This window comes from Spea bombifrons, chromosome 12 (assembly GCF_027358695.1).
Source record: "Spea bombifrons isolate aSpeBom1 chromosome 12, aSpeBom1.2.pri, whole genome shotgun sequence".
Taxonomy (NCBI): Eukaryota; Metazoa; Chordata; class Amphibia; order Anura; family Pelobatidae; genus Spea; species Spea bombifrons.
In genome coordinates this window covers 30,280,226-30,300,987 of record NC_071098.1, presented here as the reverse complement: position 1 = coordinate 30,300,987, position 20,762 = coordinate 30,280,226, and the positions used below count along the sequence as shown (strand labels likewise).

Genomic DNA, 20,762 nt, shown 5'->3' with positions numbered 1-20,762 from the left:
TATCCGTATATTACGATGGCTGAAATATTTCAAGAAAAATTTAGAAAAGTGTGTTTTTTTTTACTCCAAAATCAGGGGAATCAACACAAATTTAATATTTACTTTACCCGTAACGGCATTCATTTTATCATTTTTACGGGAATGGAAACTGAAATTAACAAATTCATCTAGAAAGAAAGATTATTTTATATATAATAACAAAAATAGAATGTTCGGGGGCCAAAATAAAAGTTTTGTTAAACTAAATATTTTTATATTTCTTCTCCACCAATCACATCTGAAGAGGTCAGAGGAGGAGCTAATAAGGAACCAATCACAAAGATGCTGCATACAAACCGGCGTCAGTAACCGCCAAGGAACACAGAAGAACAGAAATAAGAAACCCGTTATATGTAAAAGAACGGACCTTCATATAAAATATATATTTGTGCTTTATTGTTTTTTCTTTTAAAATAATAAGTATTCTAAAAAAAATAACTAAGGATTTATGATCTTACATAATAACTATAAGTGATGGTTATACAGAGTCATGGAAATATTCCAGTATCATGAATCACAGAACATATAAACCTTATATCAACAAATATGTTACAGGCGATTTATTTTACATGAGTAACGGCTCGCGGCCAATGGTGACCTTCTTATTGCTACATGACGAACCTTTAAAAAAATCCCAATTTAAATATCATATGCCGCGAGAGCAGCTCATCAAAGCAAAGGCCATGGCTGGACATCCAGTATGTGTTGAGGAAGGTCTCAGTAGTGTCCAGAGTTCTCCTCGGACTTCGAGAACCTTTATAGAGTTTATTGTTGTGTCTTTAAACTACCGGGTACCCCTTTGGATCCATTCTTATGGGACAGATTGTCAGCTCTTCCATTTACTCGTGGCACCTGGCTGAACATCTGTTGTACGTAACCATCACTACTCATTAAAAGTCATTTTACGCACACTGAACTACATGCCAATACATTCATCAAAATCTCTTGGAGATCACAACAAATAAAGTCAAATGTCCAGTAATACCAAACTCCTGGCATGTTACAAAAGAAGACCACCTAGGTTCTCCAGTTCACCCCTATTGATTATGAAGCTTGAGACGTCCTCTTGCGAAGGGTTCACCAGACTCACTTGACCAACTTCCAAAGAGTAGAAGAATCTCCACCGATTCTTCTCCTTCGTGTCTTGCCAGTGGACACAGTTCTTGGTTTCTGTTCCTCAAGGAATCATTGTTCTTCTAGAAAAATCATCCATGTGAGTTTAGATCTTCAAAGACATCATCACATTGTTACTTTAGAGATACAACCCAACCCCATAAGAGGTTGAAGAGATTATGAACTCTTGGTTGAGAGCATCCTTTGTCCACAGATGTCCATTAATATATACAATAATGTACATATATAATAGAACTCAGAATTAGAAATGTCCGTCCGACACAATGTGCCTTAAAAAATGTGTCATCTGGATCACACAAGAAAACACATCTCGTTTCCTCTGGTTTTACTTCTCATTCCAATCCTGATGTCCTTCTAGAAACTGTTTCCTTGGCCTCAATCTTATTAACAAGTCTTCAGTAACGAGAATTTTCCTCGGCTGCAGTCACCATTACATCCATCCATATCCTCATGGCTTCTGGTGTTGGAGCCACCATACAGAAAAGCCTTTCGAAGGTCTTCAAACAAAACGTCAGTTTGGGGTGCGGGCTCTGGGGGGGGGGAAGCAAAAACAGAACCAATTATTCTCTCTGTAATGAAAGCGTTTTAATAGCTCTATCGTTGTGTTTGTGAGGAACGCGGCTGCACATTCAACCTGCTTGAAATAAAGTTGTACTGGGAACAGGCCGGCACCTTAAATGTTTGGGAAGTAACCATATCCCGCTTTATGATTCTATCAAATTGTGAGCAAAAGCCATCTAGAATGCAGCAAATTTGATTTATACTGGCCAATCTTGGCCAAAGTCTACCAGCACTCAACCAATATGGAGGCCACCATAGAGAAGATAGAGTTCAGTCTGGTTGGATACACAGCTAATTGACCTGAATGCAATTTATCACAGAGCCCTCATGTGGCCAAACATGGAATTGCGAATAACAAAAAAAAACGTGAACAGGGCAGTTTGTAGGTATTTGCCCCTCTACCTTCTTGCCAGGCTGCCACTCATTGGCAGGTCATGACTACCCAGAAGGCATGATATCATTGAATGGTGGTTACCTTAAAAGCACTTCTTAGATGATCATAATAAACCTCTTCGATGGCCTGGAAATATATCACCCCTTTCAGCTTCTGTTCCTCTTTATCTGATAAATGAAGACAAAGCGGGTTTTAATCGTAAAAACGAAGAGAAGCAACGGACAGAACAAATTCATAGAATATATGGATAAATCTGTATATAATATATAGACTAATACACATGACAGATACCTGAGTAGTAGGCAAGGCGTCTCTTCTGTCTGTCGAACACAAACCAGCGTTTCTTCCACGTCTTAATGCGTCCGCCCATCTTGACCAGGTACCCCCGGCAGCACGACGCACTGACCCGCACCTGTGGACAGGTCTCCACGCTGTGACCCGACGCCTCTAAGTACGCTCGGAGGTCGACCGATGTTTGGGAGCAAGGTACGGAGAGGACTTTCACCTGCCCAGAGCACGCAAACAATAATGAGTAATAAATAATAACAAAATAATACTTGATACTTGGAACCCAAACTTCTTAAAATGTTTTTTTTTTCAAATGGTATAAAAGTGCTAAAATTACAACGTTTTGGGTGTTTAATAGACTTCTATATATTACAATATCGCAATACTAAGGGTTCTTTGAACTGTTTTAGAAAAGGTACGCTCTGTATACGAAGTAACACCTGAAATCATATTCTGTCCGTATGGAAAAGCGGCTATTCCGCACTTACGGGTTCCTTAGCTGCTTCGGCCGTGGCTGGCTGCGCCGTCGCTGGACTAGTGATCGGTAATTGCTCCTTCGCTTGACTTTGATCCATTTCTAGACGCCGGGTCTTCATCTCTTTAGCTGCCCTCTTCTCCTCCTAAAATATACAACAAATACCCTCGTTAACGGGCAAAGAGAGGGAACGCTCAAAGTCTGCGTATAAAAAACCCCTCAATAATTACACATTTACCTAAAATCAAACCTTAATCAGTCGTTGGTCTCGTCTTAGATTCAGGAGCCGTATGCCTACCCCATGCATGTTTAATACCCTCACTGTATTACCCTCTACCACCTCTGCTGGGAGGCTGTTCCACTTATCTACCACCCTCTCCATAAATTAACACTTCCTTACATTCCATCTAGTGCTTTCTCCTCCTTTGAAATAATCTCCACCTTTATGTATTTAAATGTCTCTCTCCCATCCCCCCTCTCTCTCTCTCTTCTGTCCCCCAAGACGGAGATATTGAGACCCTCTCAGGAACAATGATCTTTAATGGAAAATAATCCTTTTGTCATATATTTTGTTAAATCTCCGTTTTCGGGCTATTTATGTCACTGACCAAAGCTCGAAAAACCAGTCTATCAATTCATGCGACGAGACAGCCAGCAAGAGACAGATAACGAGTTATACAGACGACAAACGCAGCGCCTGATCTCTCTATAAACAGATTTCAATAAGTCGAGGTGCGGGACACGGTGTCCCCAAAACCCAACTACGTCTGCTGGAGAGCTCGCCATACCTGCTCCGGGAACCGTGATGTCTGTCTGTGAAAGGAAAGGGTTACCAGCGTCTGTCTGACTTCCTCAAATAGAAGAAGTTCTTTCACGTGACAGCTGCGGAGCCGGAGCAGCGAGACAGACAGGGCTGTGAAACCCCCGCCACAGAATAATCATCGTGAGATCCGTGGTTTGAAGGCAAAAAAACTGGGTGCGCTTTACGTCCTGGAGCCGCACGATTCTTAAATAAAACTTCCCACGTCACAGCGTTTCGCTACTGAGCTTATTTAATAAACCTATTTATTTTATAATGTCTTCAGGCAGCTGCATATAAGCCATAGAAAGGCTCAGTCTCAATCACCCAGCCAGACTCTCTGATTTATGAGAGTCTATGGGGGAACAGACTTCATTAGCGTTGCCATAAAGCATCAGCTCAGTGTGGTGTTTGAGCATGAAAGTCACCCAAAATATCACATGAATGACAGCAACGGCGGCTCCAGGTCTGCAGATAAAGGGAGTTTATTGGGACAAAATGGGATAAAACCAGGTTTTTGTCGCCGACCAACATTACTGTATACAGCGCTGGCGGGTTATTATTGTATACAGCGCTGGGGGGGGGGGGGGTATTACTGTATACAGTGCTGGGTATAAACACTAACTCTTAGAAACCGTTTCCAATATTATATTGTATTTTATTTACAAAAAATGTAATATATAGTGAGGGCTGTATAGAATATATTTATTTGTACTCACCCTGGCCTTTAGGAGGCGCTCTTTCTCCGCCATAGCTTCCCGCAGCTGGCGCTCAATCTCAGCTATTTTGGGTAGGGGCCTTGGAGGAAGAAATAGAGCCATTATACAAAATATAACCCTCAGACTGGCACTCAGCCAAGTAATGCTCAGCTCCGACCGGTTAACACAGTTTCCTTTTTCTGTAAATGTAAGTTCCTCAAACAGAATTAGCAGCCGACAATCAGCATCCCGTTCTAGGGTTCTAGAATAAATGCATTATGCAGGGTTCTAGCATCAGAACTATCTTTGAAAACCTCAACAGATATATTCTCCTAGCTGTCTGAAGCTTAAGGGTTTTAGACCTGTGGAGCACCGTGGACCATAGGTAGTCATTCCTCCAAAATGTTTGTACGAGGCCCAATGGATCTAAGAAACCGATACATTGTATCAGATGATATAATGAATGTAAAAGGATACAGCCTGAACCAGTGTTCCCCAGTAGCATAACGCTCTTTCCATTAAAAGATTTGGAAACAGAGGGTCGACACATGGGTGGTCAACGACACTCTAAACAAGCCATCTTATCTCCTTTCCCATGACATTTTTCTAGACTAGGATCTGTCTAGTATCCCAATTTCCGCAACTCTATTGACAAAAGCTACAAGACAGTTGGGTATGATAAGCCAGATGCCCAACATGACCAATCCATAATTACCCATAGGTGCCCGATAGTCTTCCGAGGCCATTTTGAGATTTGCCTTCCTTTGACCCACTTCTCTCTTCTCCTTGGATATCAGGGCTCCGAGCTTTTTCAAGACTTGGACTAACTGACTGTCCAGCTTTGCCATTGGTGTTGTTAGAGGACACGGCAAGGTTCAACGTAATACCGAGGCTCTCCAAGCAGGCTGCCAGGAAAGAAAGGAGTCAATAACTACATGTTCCTAACTTTTATTAAGGTCACCGTTTGTTGGTAGGACCTTCTGGACGTAAATCTTGATATATTTCGAAATGAAGGTAATCGTAAAGGAATGAAGAAGATGTGAAGACACTTACTGCTGCCATTCAGAGATACTGGTCTGTCGGTTGGCCGGACAAATGGGGCATTACCTCTTCTTCTGGGTAAACTGGAAGTTCTCTGGAGTCCCTGATGGAGAAACAGTAGAACCAAAGAGAAGCCGGTTATTATTGGGTCAAAGTCCATCTCCAAAGACGCAAAAGAATTGTCATAACCTCAGTTAAAAAAAAAATCCAAAACCTTAAATATAGTAATAAAGGTCACTTTATTTTAAGGGGAATGTGACTGTAGTTAGTTCACCGGCCACTAGGCGTCAGGAGAGAGCAGTATGACAGCCAGCTGCTGCATGGTGGTTTTGACTAACCTTTCTGGGGGTAATTTCCTTTTTTTCCTGTTTTTCTGAGTCCTTCCCAATCAAGGCACTGAGTGACAGTAAGCGCTCCTTTTCCTAGAACACGGATACACTGTTACTGGCATCCGAGCAGCGGCGGTAATGCTAATAAGAACCTTTAACACTTGATATAAGGGGTATGGTTTGGGATGATGAAAGCCGTTGTCCATCAAGGAGATAGCTGGAGGCCAAACATGTTCATTTACAAAAATGATAATTAATGTGTGTTCTGAAGCGGATGTAAAACCAGCACTGAGTAGTAAAGCATGATGGGAAGCCACTAACATTGAATGGTTCTACCACGAGTGTCACACCTTGTGGAATGTTACATGTTTGTATCAAGCGACACGCTCATCAAGTGGAAACATATTACAGGTATTTTCATCTCCATAAAGACTATGCAGTGGATTAGGGTGACTTGGAATGGCAGAATATTGACATTTTTACTGCCTTGTTAAGAATCTATTTGTTGTTCTACAATTAGAACCGTGTGTGCGGTCTTCTAATTCCACCCTTTGTCCTCGGTCTTTACCCAATCTCTTTTTATTCTTTACCACTCCCCATGTCTGCGCTCTCCAGAAAAACCGCACTCATCCTCAGACGCTCTCTGACTTGCAGCCCCATAAAGCGAGCATTGCTGGTACCTGGTTCAACGACTTGAAGATCTTGGTATTCTCTTCGCTAATCCGGCGCCGGTCGGCCGCTGCCTGGTCCTGCGCACCCCGTATCTGCTCCTCCAGACGCAGCACCTTATCCTGAACAAAAACAAGAAAAGTTGGGTATTTTGTAGACCATCAAGTATGTCTTCTAATCAGTCAGTGCCTCTTCTACAACATATATGTAGACCTCTTCTCATCGACCTATACATTTATTTCTCCATTTCTCAATATTTTGGTGGGTATAATTTCCATAAAAAGTGCTGAACCAGCGTTCTGAATCACCAATAAAATTCAGATGGTTTTTTTCTCCACTAATTGTATTTTTACTGCACAATCATATCATAAAAGGAGATGGAATCCTGCTATATCCATATCCACCTTCACTGACCTTCCGCCGGTTCAGCTCATTTTGTTGCCTGGATATGTCCTGCGAGATTTGTCTGTATGAAGCCTCGCGTTCTTCCTCTCGGCTGCTCTCGGTCTCCAGTTGTTGGAACTCCAGATCGTCGAAGGATTTCACAGCTGTATCCATAGTCTCCATCATCTGAAATACATGACATTTTTCACTTCATTGTACTCCTCAAACATGTCATCGCTTCCATACGCCGAGACCATTCTCGGCCAGGTAACATGCAAGACGAACCTCCATCAAATACGAGAGGAGAGCAGATGACTAAAGCCTAACCCTACACAACCCCCTATAGAACATCTAGGGAAGAAACAAAGATTAGAATTCCACCCACCTACAAGGAGCTAGAGCTAGCACCGATAGAGACCCTCTCCTCATTTACTGATGGAACTCTGACCACCGTCCAAAACCGCTGGGCAACAACCCTTAAATATATATGGATTGTTTAAAGAGACTTATCCATCGGCAACCCCGCTAGCAGCCTTCCTCGCTCCCTCTGAACAGATTTAAATAAAAATCTGCTAAAAACATATGAAGCGGTCACAGAGCCTTTTCGAGTTAGAATGTCAACGATCGTGAGTCAGCTTGAGAAGTACAACGTATCTACAGGTGCAGGCGAACGCACAAACAACCCCTTCCTAATTCCACCCACCTCTTGGATCTGCTTCCGCAACTGTTCCCGTAAGCTCTCTGGCTGCTTGTCCAACTGCGCACGGCACTCGGATATCTTCTGCTCGAGATCTTGGACCTTCTTCTTCTCTACCTGAAGACGGAGCTTGTCCTGCGATGGAACGGCATTTGAATTTTCAGTTAGTCCACCCCCCCGAAGAAGGGGCATAAAGGAGAAGAGCTACATGGCACAGCTGTCTACGTAGACATGTGTCAAAGGAAAATCAGCAAGCACGTGGAGCAAAAGAGCTCAAGAAGAATAAAAATGGACTCCTTCTTTCAACGGTGAAGGAGCAATCATACTAGTCACAGATCTCTCAGATAACAACTGTTATGATCAGATATGAAAGAGGCATTTGTTCAGCTGTTGACAGAAGAGGCTCTGGATAAACAGGTGCGCCCCATCATTACCTTCTCTTTCTCTTCCTGCCACCTCCTCTCCGTTTCTCTCAGCTGCCCGTGCAAAGAGCCTATCAGCTCCTCCTCCTGCTCCATCTTCTTCCTCTCCGTCCTCAGCTCCCCTTCCAACAAAGCTATCTCCATTTCCACCTGTGAGAGGGGGGGGGACGGAATGATAAAAAAGATGAGAAATTAGCCCCTCCCATGAGGAACTTCCATATGACTTAGATCTTCAACTGCTGAAGAAGACTCTCCACCCATGACGATTAGGCCTACCACGATGGCCGCTTATTCCTCCGTAGCAACCAATGATGTCTACTGGAATGTAACAATGTATCATGGTGCTTGCTTCGTTCAGTTGCTCCTGTCTTCAGATAATTGATACTCCGTACTTACAGCGACTATGAAAATCTTTTTAAGATGATGGCGTCATTGTTGACTAAGGTAGGTTGTCCATCATAAGATACATTCTTCTACTATGACACCTGCTCTAACTCTCCACAGATTGACATTGAAATTATTCTGCTAAAGCTCGTGGTTTTGGGTTTTTTAACCCAAAATCTTGGCCAATTTGGTGACAGGGCACCCCAAAACGGTTTGACATACCTGGAAATCCAAGAGCACGTCAAACGTCTGGGGTGGTTAACTCCATTTGGAGCGCTTATGGAATGATAAATGTGATCAATCTCCCAGTGTAAACATTCCGCTGACTACCAGCAGAGAAGGTCCCATTCATCCTTATGGATCGGGAGAAGGGGGCATTTACTGACCTCTCCTGTGTTCTCCTCTGATCGAAATTCTGAAGGTTCGCGAGACAACGATCTCCTAAACGGCGCATTGCTTGAGGAAACTAGAATCCTGTCGCATTAAGTGAATCTTTTGTTTTACTGTCACAACACCCACGCTGGCAGTGCGCACCTGTTCCGCCGCACAGCGTAAACAGCGGACAGGTTTTTGTACAAACAGGAGGAGCCAGAAGTGACATTCTGTTTGTTAGGGATGTCTCGTAATAGAAAGAGACATTTCTAGGTGCATTAGCTACACGCGTTACCCATACAGCCCGACACAGAAATGGCCACATCTCAATGCATCGAGCGAGTTAGATGGAATGTAAGAATGTTTTGCTTTACCTAGAGGGTGGAGGATAAGTGGAACAGCCTCCCAGCAGAGGTGGTAGAGTCTAATACAGGGAGGGGATTTAAACATGCACGGGATAGGCATAGGGCTCCTGAATCTATACATAGACATATGCTCTTGCATCATACAACTCCCATTATCTCAGCCAACCATGATTATAGACTGTAACTCTCACGGCCTGGTTAAGAATGATGGGAGTTGTAGTCTGGGGGGGGATTCCTATTCCTGCCTTTAATTAAATGTTTATTTACAGGATAAAGAAAATATTTAGATTTATGTTACTTTGTTAGTTTTTTGTAAGGAATCTATTAACTCTTGCGTTGCTGAGAGAGTTTAGAAGACCCTCGTGGGTTTAGATGATTATTAGTGATTTCCCTAATTTTTTTTTAGTGTTTTTAGTGATGCGGCCCCCCCAGGCGGCGTGGGGGCGCCCGCTTCCTCCTCAGGTTTCGGGTTCCTCCCCTCGTGGAGCGTTCTCTAGAAATACCGGTTTGTCCGGCTACTCGGTGCCTCGGATGGTGACGCCACCGCAGTTTGGGGGAGGGGCACTTAGAAATGATGGACAGCTCAGGAATGACTATATAGATAGAAATATATAGAGGGGCGACGATATAACAAAGGACAAGAAGGAAGTTTATTTCAAAGGAGGAGAAATGTTAGAAACCAGAATCAGAGGCTGAGATGGAACGGAAGGGAGTTTTACTTTACAGAGAGGGTGGTAGATAAGTGGAACAGCCTCCCAGCAGAAGTGGTAGAAGCTAATATAATGAGGGACTTTAAACATGCATGGCTCCTGGAAAAAAAATGAGGCTAATGAGCATTTTAAGCATGAGCGACCTGTTTAACCCTTTGAATGCCTCCGGGGAGTCTGTAGAGCGACCGTATGAATTACCTCGATGTTTAACTCTCGCCGCTGCAGCTGCAGATCTCGGATTTCTTGCTCCAGCTGGGAAATCCGACCCATGACTTTTAACTGTTCGATCTCCAGCCTCCTCTGGACCTGGCTGCCCACCTCCTCTTCCTTCTGGGGGGGCACAAAGAGAGCAGTTAGCGACAGCAGCCTTTAATAGTAATAATAACGCAGACCGACGTAACAATAGCGGCTTTATCTCAATACCAACTGCGGGGGCCACATGTGCTTCAAAAGGACAGATGGAACTATTTAAGTCAAGGAGGCCCAGTCCCTCTTCGTGCCAAAAACCCTATGTATTTTTCCTCCCCGATGCCCCCTATTTCCAACAATTCCTGCAGCGCTTCTTACAGTCCCTACATTCAAAGCGTCTGACAAAACCAGAATTATTATGTTCTCTGGAAAGGATAAACTGAAAGTGGCATTTGCGTTCTTGAGATATTTTCTGGCCATCCCTGGTGACCTCATATTATCGCCCCGCGATGTCACTGTCACTTTGGCACTCGCTACGACATCAGCGGGGAATGTGACAACATACTTTAGGTTTGACTAAGCTCTCCCTCTCACGTTGTCCCTCACCCAGGACGAGGGTAAAGACGTCGATTTCCGAGCCTTATCTGAAGTTGCGATAATCAGTCGGTTGCTACATTTAGAAACCAAGTATTGTATGGTTTTATTTAACCTTTTGGCCGATTCCCTTTGGATCAGTAGTAGCAGCAAGGCCTTGGTATCTCGGTAAATTAAAAGTCCTGTTATTCTCACGAATAACTCTAACTATGCATCATGGATGGCCAGCTGAAGTGTCAGAAGGTGACTTAATCATCTCACCCAGGTGATGGAAGCTTCAGATAGAAAGCTGAGAGGTAGGTAATATTGTTGAAACCAAAATACACCAGAGTTCCGGGGTTCTCCCGTGAAGAACATTCAATACGACCTGATGCTGGGAAGATATACCTTCCATGATCCCATCGTATCTCCTCAGGTCAAAATGTGGTCGTAAGAACAGAAGTGGTTGCTGGTGCCCTGCCATGACCCTCTAGGTCATATCACTTAACGTATGCAAGACCCTGGGACTACCTCTCTTTTAACATATGTAATAAACATTTCAACACAAAGTAGCCTCACAGAGTGGCCAGAACTCCATCCTGTCGAGAGATTCCGAGGACACACAAGTCCAACCGTGAAGACCAAACAGGACAGTTACCTCTGTCATATCCAGGATAGGTCACCATAAGCCTGGTGACAGATTTCTGAAAAATTGCCCCGTATGCAAGATGAACCATCAGGAACCTTGGACCTACACTCGGTTCTTATCTACCATGAAACTTTCTGTAGCACCCTCTCGTTGGTTCCTCCAAAGGGAGTTCTAGAACTAAAGCTAAACAAAATCAAAGGTTATTGTTTGAATTTCTAACTAAAAGGTGCAGCCTTTAGCAGAAATAAAATGAAGTCTGTCCATATATACGTTAGCTTGACTGACGCCTCTTTTGTTTCCACATCAGACACCTATAATTATATTTATATTGTGTTTTACAGAGAGATTTTAATCCAGGGAGCTGACATATGGGAGCGGATTCATCTTATGTTGCTGCTCCCGATGTATGATGTCATTGTGTGCGTGAGGCTGGAATACGCGTCTTGAACGCTTTGCACTGCAAGCTTCATGTGGTTCCACTCAGCCAAGCGTTGGCCCTGACGCTCTTGATTAATGAAAACATTCTCAAATATCTAAAAAGAAAGTGTGGTCAAAAGTCCTCCTGGATTAAAAGCAAAATCCATTTTTGGTGGATACATTCTAACCAAAGTAGTTTAATGTTAGAACTTTAGAGACTTTTAGGTCACCATGACCACGTTAAAAAATATTAGCACGAGGAGTGCTTCTACGAATGCTCTTATATGAAGATTTCCGACTCATTTTAATCCAACAATGTCCAAGATATCTTCTACACGCAAGTCAAGTCTTCAAGGATCCTTGGCTAGGATACCTTTTAAGCATACCTACCCACGATGGTTTGTCATTACAGGAAGGGGTTTAATATCTGTGTCATTCTGTTACTCTGACTATGACCATGGCCGGTGGAAGGACTCACCCGAGCATGAGAGCTCTCTGTGCTGCTGGTCTCCTCGTCATCAGTGCTGTCTGTCATCCGTCCACCTTCTGAGGACACGGAGTCCCCTTCCAGCTCTTCGCAGGGCGCCTCTAATTCACAGTCCTCTTCTCCCTTTCTCTCCGGTGACATTGAATGGTTGGACGGAGCTAAATGGATGGGAAGTTCTGACTGCCCCAGGATGGATCCTGGTTGAGCGACAACCATGAGTGACCAAGGAACGGGCTGTGGGGAGAGAAACAGATATACATTCAGCAGAAGAACTTCAAGACTGAGCACACCTTGAGTCCCCACAATTGGGATCTGGATGAATTCTAGGGTTCTCTGCTTTATTACTCAAGCATACATGTTTAATGTATACAACGGACTTTGTAAGTTTAACAATCCACTTCAACTCGCTGAAGGTATCGCTAAAATGAAAGGAGAGAATAAGGAAATAGAACAATAACATTTAATGTAGGTTGGGTTTTTTTTAAAGAAAAATGCATTTATTTTGGTATTCTGAAGTATCCAAAACCACGTCAGATACCTCAAAGAAAATATCAATTCTTTCTCAGGGATTCCTTTCCCTTTTTAGACACTTTCTCCCACGGAGACCCATCCGAAAAGCTGGGAAATTCCCATGAACGAAAACACAAGTTATGACATCACATTTCACCAAATATCCCCCTAAAAAAAGTGAAAGATGGAAACTAAAACATGTTTCCAAAAATGCTGCCAAACGTCTAGGTACTTCCCAATGATTTGCTACGTCTGCTTTCTCTGGAGCTCTGCCCGGCCCTTTCGCTTCCCTTTTTTTTATCTCCCGAGTATCGGTTCTTTTGGCTGTATTCGATTAGACGTGATAAAAATACGTTTTAAAAGAGGGAAATTATTACAGAAAAAGGGAAATTGTCTTTTACACCAGATAAATGGCAAATTATTTAAAAACATTATTAAGAATTAAATCCAAAACCTATTTATCAGATCCGGGGCAAGAAGGGAATTTAGCTCGGCCCAACCAAAAATTATAATTCTCTAGAAATGTGCTAAAAAATGTTAACTAATTATCCTCTTTGAGTTCCACTCTTATACAGTCTATAAGGGCTCCATTGTTGATTCGCAGAGGTCACACCAAGTAGGACCAAGAAGGGCCAAATAAGACCAAGAAGAAACAAGTAGGAGAAAGAAGGACCAAGTAAGACCCAGAAGGACCAAGTAGGACCAAGAAGGACCAAGAAGGACCAAGTAGGACCAAGAAGGACCAAGAAGGACCAAGAAGGACCAAGTAGGACCAAGTAGGACCAAGTAGGACCAAGTAGGACCAAGTAGGACCAAGAAGGACCAAGTAAGACCAATAAGGACAAACAAGGACCAAATACGACTAAGAAGGATCATGAAGGACCTAGAAGGACCAAGTAAGACCAAAAAGGACCGTATATACAAAGATACACCTGATAGCTCCTAAGCTTAGGTTTTCTAAAACTCGTAAGATAACTCTATGCCTACCAGAGTGCGATTGGAAAGCTCTATTCTATAATCGAGGTTTGGAACTTTCGAAGCCTACAGGTTCTTTAACAAAAGGGTTCCTATGTTTTCAAAGCACAATTTCCTTTCAAAGAGTCTGTATTCCGAAACAATGCTCCCATACAATGACCTAACAAGCTGCATCATGAAATATTCAGATCTTACACCCTCCCCGGCTCCCGTCTGTGCTCAGACTATCACAACAGCTCTATAATGAGAACAATAACAAAATATACACATTTATAATAATAATAATGAAATATAATACAAAATAGAATAAAAAAACAATTTGGTAACATCAGGGTAATGTGTTATTTTATGGTATGGTATGTTTTGGTAAAATGTTATTATAATTTTGGTTCTTGGTTGCATTTAATCAAATTACCCAACGATGATGTCACTACACGGGTGAGCCAGTCCCCAAACACAACTTCTGCTCTACAACCCAATGATGGGCCACCAACAATGCCAGGGGGGGCATTAACCGACCGCAATAGTGACGTCAGAGATAATATACTGGGGATCTGCCAGTTTCTCACGCTTCAGGAACATTTGGAGAAGAAGGAGATACCATGATTATATTGGGGCAATTAATTAATAATAATAATCATAATAATAATAACAACACTCTGACAATCCATCCCGGCACGAGGGTCGCAGTTGAAGGACATCATTGGGGTTCCTGGTACCTTTTGACTGTATTGACTATTCGCTTGCCAGACAATGTGACCAACAAGTGACTTTCCGGCGATGCCCCCCTCAACCCTACTGGACCTAAGCAGGAGCCGTCCGCCTCTAACCCGTCACGTTGCATAGTAATGACCCGAAATCTATTCATTTTAGCCCATAAAACCCAGCAATACTTCAGGAAATCATCAGATTTTCCTGAAACAAATAGTATTTTCTTTGTGTAAATCTCTCCGCGGGACTCCAACGATGCAGCAATAATAGAAAAACATTATTTATTTCAAACTCCGCTGCTCCGGAAGCTCTGGGCTTTGTTGCCCCGCGTAGTGAGCGTTTAATGACGCGTAAAGTCCGTAGAAAAGAAAAGTTATACATCCTTATGGCTGAATTCCACTGGATTGAGGATGACGGGGAGGAGGGGGGTTAATGCCGTTTATCAATGTATAGGGTATATACGTGCCAAGTATCTTGAACTTCCAGGCTGGGGTAGACTCTAGCTTAGTGCGTCTGCCAGGACTGGACCCAAAGAGCTAAGTGGTCACCGACTAGGGAGCTCATTCACTAAACCCATGCGCGTGTGCGGAACACTCTCCTAATGAGAGGAGGGCAGGTGCATGCTGGGAAAATGTTCTGCACTAAATGCAGATCATAAAGTAAGTGGAACGGCACCTTTAATCCCAGGGATTTTTTTTTTTTTTTGGTGGAAAAGTCACCCTTTTATCACGGCGTAGATAGCGCGTGACGCGGGGGCCGTGTGACCCCGCCGCTGGATTAGGAAACGTTGAAAGGTATGAGAGAGCGGCAGAGAGAGGAATTGTGTTAACCCGCGCATGGCTGGAGCCGCGCGTCGGGGCTCCTATGTGTGGCCGCCGGGTCCTGCCGTGCGTTGCTGACGGCGACGGGATTTAAGAGGCGTTAGATTCCAATAAACGCCTGAAACATCCCGGGCTGGGAGTGAAACGCTTCGCTTGTTCTCACATTGGGTGTGACGGGTATTAATGTTCTGGGTCAAACAATGCTATTATTTCATTCCCTACCTGCCCCGACATGTGCCCAGACACACAGTTGCCCATCTGTGTAGTAAACGTACGCACACTCACGCACATACACCGAGTGGATAACTGTGTATCCTAAATACCCCGCGCATTAGTGATGCCGGTAATACCTGGGAGGTCTCCGGGTTTTTGCCCCAGTCTCAGGGTTATCATCGGATCCGCTATTTGATTGTCCCCAGCCGATCAGATCCCCGATCCAGTATGGATCCGGCAAGCCTCACACAAAGGCAGCTAAGAGGTTAATATTCAGAAGGTCGCTGACAGAGTTCCCAGGTATGACTCTTGCGCTCAGCAGTAACCGTGTAGAGATAAGGAACCATAACTAGGAGAGATTGTTTATTTTTAGACGCTCGGTTACAGGCTCATGCCGGCCAATGATAAAGGGATGAGATATGTATAAATAAAAAAAATCATTGCATTTCCTCCCCTGATGCCCCTCTTTCCTCCACTGATGCCCCTCTTTCCTCGCTTGTGTCCCTCTTTCATCCCCTGTGTCCCTCTTTCCTCCCCTGATGCCCCTCTTTGCTCCCCTGTGTCCCTCTCTCCTCCCCTGTGTCCCTCTCTCCTCCCCTGATGCCTCTCTTTCCTCTCCTGATGCCCCTCTTTGCTCCCATGTGTCCCTCTTTCCTCCCCTGATACCTCTTTTTTTCTAGGAGGTCAGAATGTTTGCTGGGTATGAGGGGTTCGCAGGGTCCTAAAAGCCCCGATAATGTGTACAGAAACAGCAGGAGATAAATCAAACGGGGTAATAGAATATATCATTCTTTTCCTGTTGAGTTACGTCCATCATCCTTAGATCTGCTATAACCAACACAATATTTTTTTTTCTCTTAGCTGACATCGAAGGGTTAATTACGAGAGCGTCCCTGACACACACATTACAAACGCATCTCGTGTTTGCGTTACCTGTTTATCTTGCATCATCTTAGTTACACAACTTTCATGTGCCGCCGGTCCTGCCGGTAACCCCTTTCGAATGTCAACAATACAACCAGGACTAGTAGATCTCGGGGGCCCCTTTCACCCCCCCAGCCCCCTCGTTGATACCCTCCGCTGTTGCCTATGTTGATCTCTACAGAACATCCCTTTGGTGGCTCAAAAAATAATATTCCAACCCTGCTAGGAATGACACTGAGCGCTCAATGCGATGGAACCCTCTAATAATGCCCTAACAATGATAGGAGGGGGCAAGAGGGCAATTCACAAAACAGAGTGTCCATTGGTATGCAAACACATCATAACATCCAACATGAACCGTCATGGATATTGAACATGGCTTGTTAGTATAACGCGCAGGGTCAGATTAGTGATTAGACATGGTTCAGGGGGTGAAGGAGAAGACCTTGATGTCCACTCCTTACTCAAGGTCCATACGTTTTGACCAGGGCCGGACTGGTCGGTGACGAGGTGGCCCTGGCACTTTAAGTCCAGCGCACTCCTGACGACTGAATGTGACCGATGGCTGGATAGGCCGTGAGTTATGTTTCTATGCTCCCGTAGAGTGTGGCCAAGCCGATCTGCCGCTGGTGGCCAGACCCTGACCTGGTGGCCATCCTACTGGAATTCAGGCTTATGGGCCAATGCCGGAGACTGAGCGCCCCAATATACAAAAACCCCAATGTGAAAGTCACAAGAGGAGCGGTACGGGAAGAGACAGCACAAGACATATCATTAAATTCACACCACCCCACCAAGCCCTTCAATGTGTCATCGCCGAGCCGGCCAGCGTTAGCCTTACATTAACCTGCCCTGTTATAAAAATCACAGGTGTGCTCTTCATACAACGTGGGCAGCCATTATTACCAGCTCACAGATAAACACGAGTCATAGCATAAAGCCTTCGCCAGCAGGTCACCATCGTTCGACCTACATTTCCCTGCCAAGAAGCCCAGGGGTTGGTGAAGAGTGTAATGGGAACCGGCCACTGGGTTTGTCAAGGGCGTGACATGCTTGTAAATCCATCATGTAATGTTTGGATTTAAATAATAACTCTGCCAGTAGGCAACTCCATGAATCAACATCTCTAAAACCAGAGACTTCTTCTTCAAATGACAAATGTCTTGGAGCTTTGGAACAGAAGCCCGTTGGCTGCCTCTAATCGCCTGAAATATCTTTCTCTCTGTAGATATCTCAAATGGAATGTTTAGATCCTTTAGCCTTTAATGATTTATCTCAAGTGCTTTCAGCTCAAACTCCACCGCTGACCATGCGGCCGGCCAGAACATTGTCTCAGCCCGATAGGCGGCCATATTGACTTTGGGTGGAAGATCCTGCGACGTTCAGGTTCATACACAGGGGGTCCGCTCACTAAAGGAAGAGACTTGTTGTTTCTGTTCCTCGACTTCACATTACGAAGAACCAGCCCCACTGAGCTTCTGCTGCATGAAGACCTTGGCTGGCCCTGTATAATGTATAGTTAAATCTGTGATATCTCAAAGTCTCCTCATCCATTAAATACTACATTATACAGGGCCAGCTCAGCCTTTCTTGTTGGAGAAACCTTCCAGTGTTGGCTCCTCATAATGAAGAGCGAGTTGGAACCACGACTCTCCATTTAGTGAATAGACCCCATAACGTTCATAGAATAACACAGAGACTGGAGATCTTTCTGCACTGGAAGGAAGGTTCGACCTGCGTCTCTAATCCCCGATTAAATGCCATACTGGTAGAGTTTGCCTTTTGCTGACTGTCCTACAGACTAACCTGCAAGGTCACATACGTCCACCAAGAGCTGCAGGGCTTTTGCCCCAAATACCACGCTATTTGTGTGTAAATATAACGACGGGGTGTTCTGTTTGGGAAGGGGTGAGAGGGGGATGGAGGGTAAAACGTGTTAGAGAACAAGTTGTGTATGGTGTATACAACAGTAAACAGCGTGCCTGCTCCTTACTCATCTGAATCAGAACTTCAAAGGATTATGCATGGTGGCAGGGTGGGCTGGTGGGGCAAATAATTAAGATCAGACAGAAGTGGGGTACTTTGGTCAGTTCTGTGGATTGTAATTATAATAATAATAATAATAATAATATTACATATTAATTATTATTATTTTAATTTATGTAAATTTATAATTGCGACCTAGGGGTTAATTTTTTCTCTTTTACTATTTATTTACCTTGAAATAACTTCCTGATTTTAACCATGTCACAAATCCCTGCCCTTTATCAGAACCCGGCTTCCTTGATCCACAGATACAACGGAACAGCTCACTATCTGAAGTCACGCGAGGTGATAGATATTAGAAAATAATCAGCGGGTCGCGTTTAACCCTTTGCAGCCTGATGGGTCATTTAAGGACATTTGTCTTTCCAGCAGCACAGCGTGAGACGTTTAGGGCTTTATCTCATTCTATTATAGCTGACGGGGCTTCCTGATATCCATTACGGATAATGAGGACAAGGGCATTTTTTATACGCTGACAAGCAGGGGTTAATATTACAAAAGCCCCCCTCGAGGGCAGAAAGGGCCGAGTCTATTTTTATTCATTGATTTGAATGGTTAGGGGAAAAAAGGTGAAACCCGACGGCGTGATCTGGTCACGTAATTTGCACATCATTTCCCTGCACCTGTCCGCACCTGGGGGGGAAAAAAACAACGAGCTGGAAACGGAGAGCTTACCAAACGTCACCGCAGCCCCTGCTGGCCGGAGCCACACACCCTATGAAAAGCCCCAGCGCTGTATACAGTAATAACCCCCCTGTATCTGCAGACCTGGAGCCGCCGTTGCTGTCAGTCATGTGATATTTTGGGTGACTTTCGTGCTCAAACACCACACTGAGCTGATGCTTTATGGCAATGCTAATGAAGTCCATCCCTCCATAGACTTTCATTAGTCAGAGAGTCCCAGTGAGTTATTAAGTCTGAGCCATTCTATTGCTTCCCATAGGCAGTATGATAAGGCGTCGGGGTCCTTAGATAACAGAGCTAATACGCAGCTGTCTGGAAACGTGATATTGTGGGGCAAAAACGTATAGAAAGTTTAATAAATTCAGAAGCTGTGACGCGGAAATTCAAAAAATGGTGGGAGACTGGTGGGACTGCCCAGTTTTCCTCTGTAAAGGCTCATGCATGTGTAAAGTCCCTCTCTACCACCTCTACTGGGAGGCTGTTCCACTTACCCACCCGATTCAGATTAAATAATAAAAAAAGTTTTTTTAAATTAAGGTGCATTAGTAAAAATTATTACCATGATTGCTCGGAACACTCAGCCATGATTGGTTAAGCAATAAAACATCCATTGTCTTCAAATTAGCCAACACTTACGTGCCGTGAATAAATTATGTGGCGTTGCAGCATAGAGAGAATATCGCTTTAGGGGCCGGGGTGCAAACAACTTTTTTTTAAAAAAAAGAGGGGTTAATTTGGGGCAAATAATGGAATTTGAAAGATAAATGGAATAAACCCTTCAGATGCTGAAATATGAGGCTGAGAAGCAACATTTTAGCCAAAACGCCGTAAAATATGAGTGGGTATTTCCTGTTTTGATGAGTGGGAAATGTCATGTTTTTTTTTTCTTTAAAAGACCTCTTTTTAGCCATTTGGGGCAATAAAGAAATAAGACAGCACTTCGGGAGCAGGGTTACCCCGAGCATCTCTCTCTGTATATATATATATATAGCATGTAGGTGCCGATGCACTTAACACAACATGACCATTGAAAGTAATCCCCCCAAGGGTCTTAAGACCACATGTCCCCATACAGCACTGCCCATTTGTTTTGGGATCAATACATCCTGCTAAGTAGTATACGGAGGTCATAAAATGACGAGAGGAACAGCCTCCCAGCAGAAGCGGTAGAGGGTAATACAGCAATGTAAACATGCATAGGATAAACATACGGCTCCATCTACATCCAAAATATATATAAAGCGGAGAGATGGGGGGGGTCCGTCTATGATGAAACGATACTGTATCTGAACGAGGAAACATTCTGCTTTTTGTTTTTAAAACTAGATACATTGTAGTGGAAGAAATTCATGAAGATTCTGAGTCTCCAGGAGCAGCGCCACATGATTATTATTATTATTATTATTATTATCATTATTATTATTATTATTATTTATTATCATTATTATTATTTATTGTTTTATATAGCGCCATCATATTCCGTAGCGCTGTACAATGGGTATATAACAGTTTGATTTAAATGTGTGGGGTCACTGTTTGGGGTAAAGCCCCGGGGGGGTGGGGTAAGAGGAGAGGGGTCACTTACCTCTTGAGTTGCTCTTGCAGTCGGCTGATCTGGAGCTCGGTCACCTCTGATCCCCGGGGCAAAGTCTTTCCAACACAGCGGATCCTTCCTGCCCCGCTCAGACTACACCGCCTGGGGGTCCCCGACAGAAACTGTGCCCCTGTAACACCGCAGCCTGTGCTCTCGGCAACAAATCCACTACTCCTGCAGCTGCGAACGCTCTGCCTATACCCTGCGT

At 43.9% G+C, this 20,762-nt stretch overlaps 1 protein-coding gene across 1 annotated transcript; it reads right to left on the bottom strand.

Moving 5' to 3' along the window:
- Window positions 1-696: 696 nt before the first annotated feature.
- Window positions 697-20,743, bottom strand: PHLDB3 (pleckstrin homology like domain family B member 3). The gene is made up of 15 exons (XM_053452271.1): window positions 20,546-20,743; window positions 12,068-12,310; window positions 9,960-10,091; window positions 7,943-8,080; window positions 7,515-7,643; window positions 6,842-6,997; window positions 6,439-6,549; window positions 5,768-5,851; window positions 5,442-5,532; window positions 5,104-5,293; window positions 4,410-4,488; window positions 2,905-3,036; window positions 2,420-2,633; window positions 2,210-2,295; window positions 697-1,703 (listed from the first exon to the last, which is right to left on the bottom strand). The coding sequence occupies exons 2-15, from the start codon at window positions 12,290-12,292 to the stop codon at window positions 1,569-1,571; spliced, it is 1,902 nt and encodes a 633-aa protein (XP_053308246.1). The 5' UTR covers window positions 12,293-12,310; window positions 20,546-20,743; the 3' UTR covers window positions 697-1,568.
- Between the last annotated feature and the right edge of the window lie 19 nt (window positions 20,744-20,762).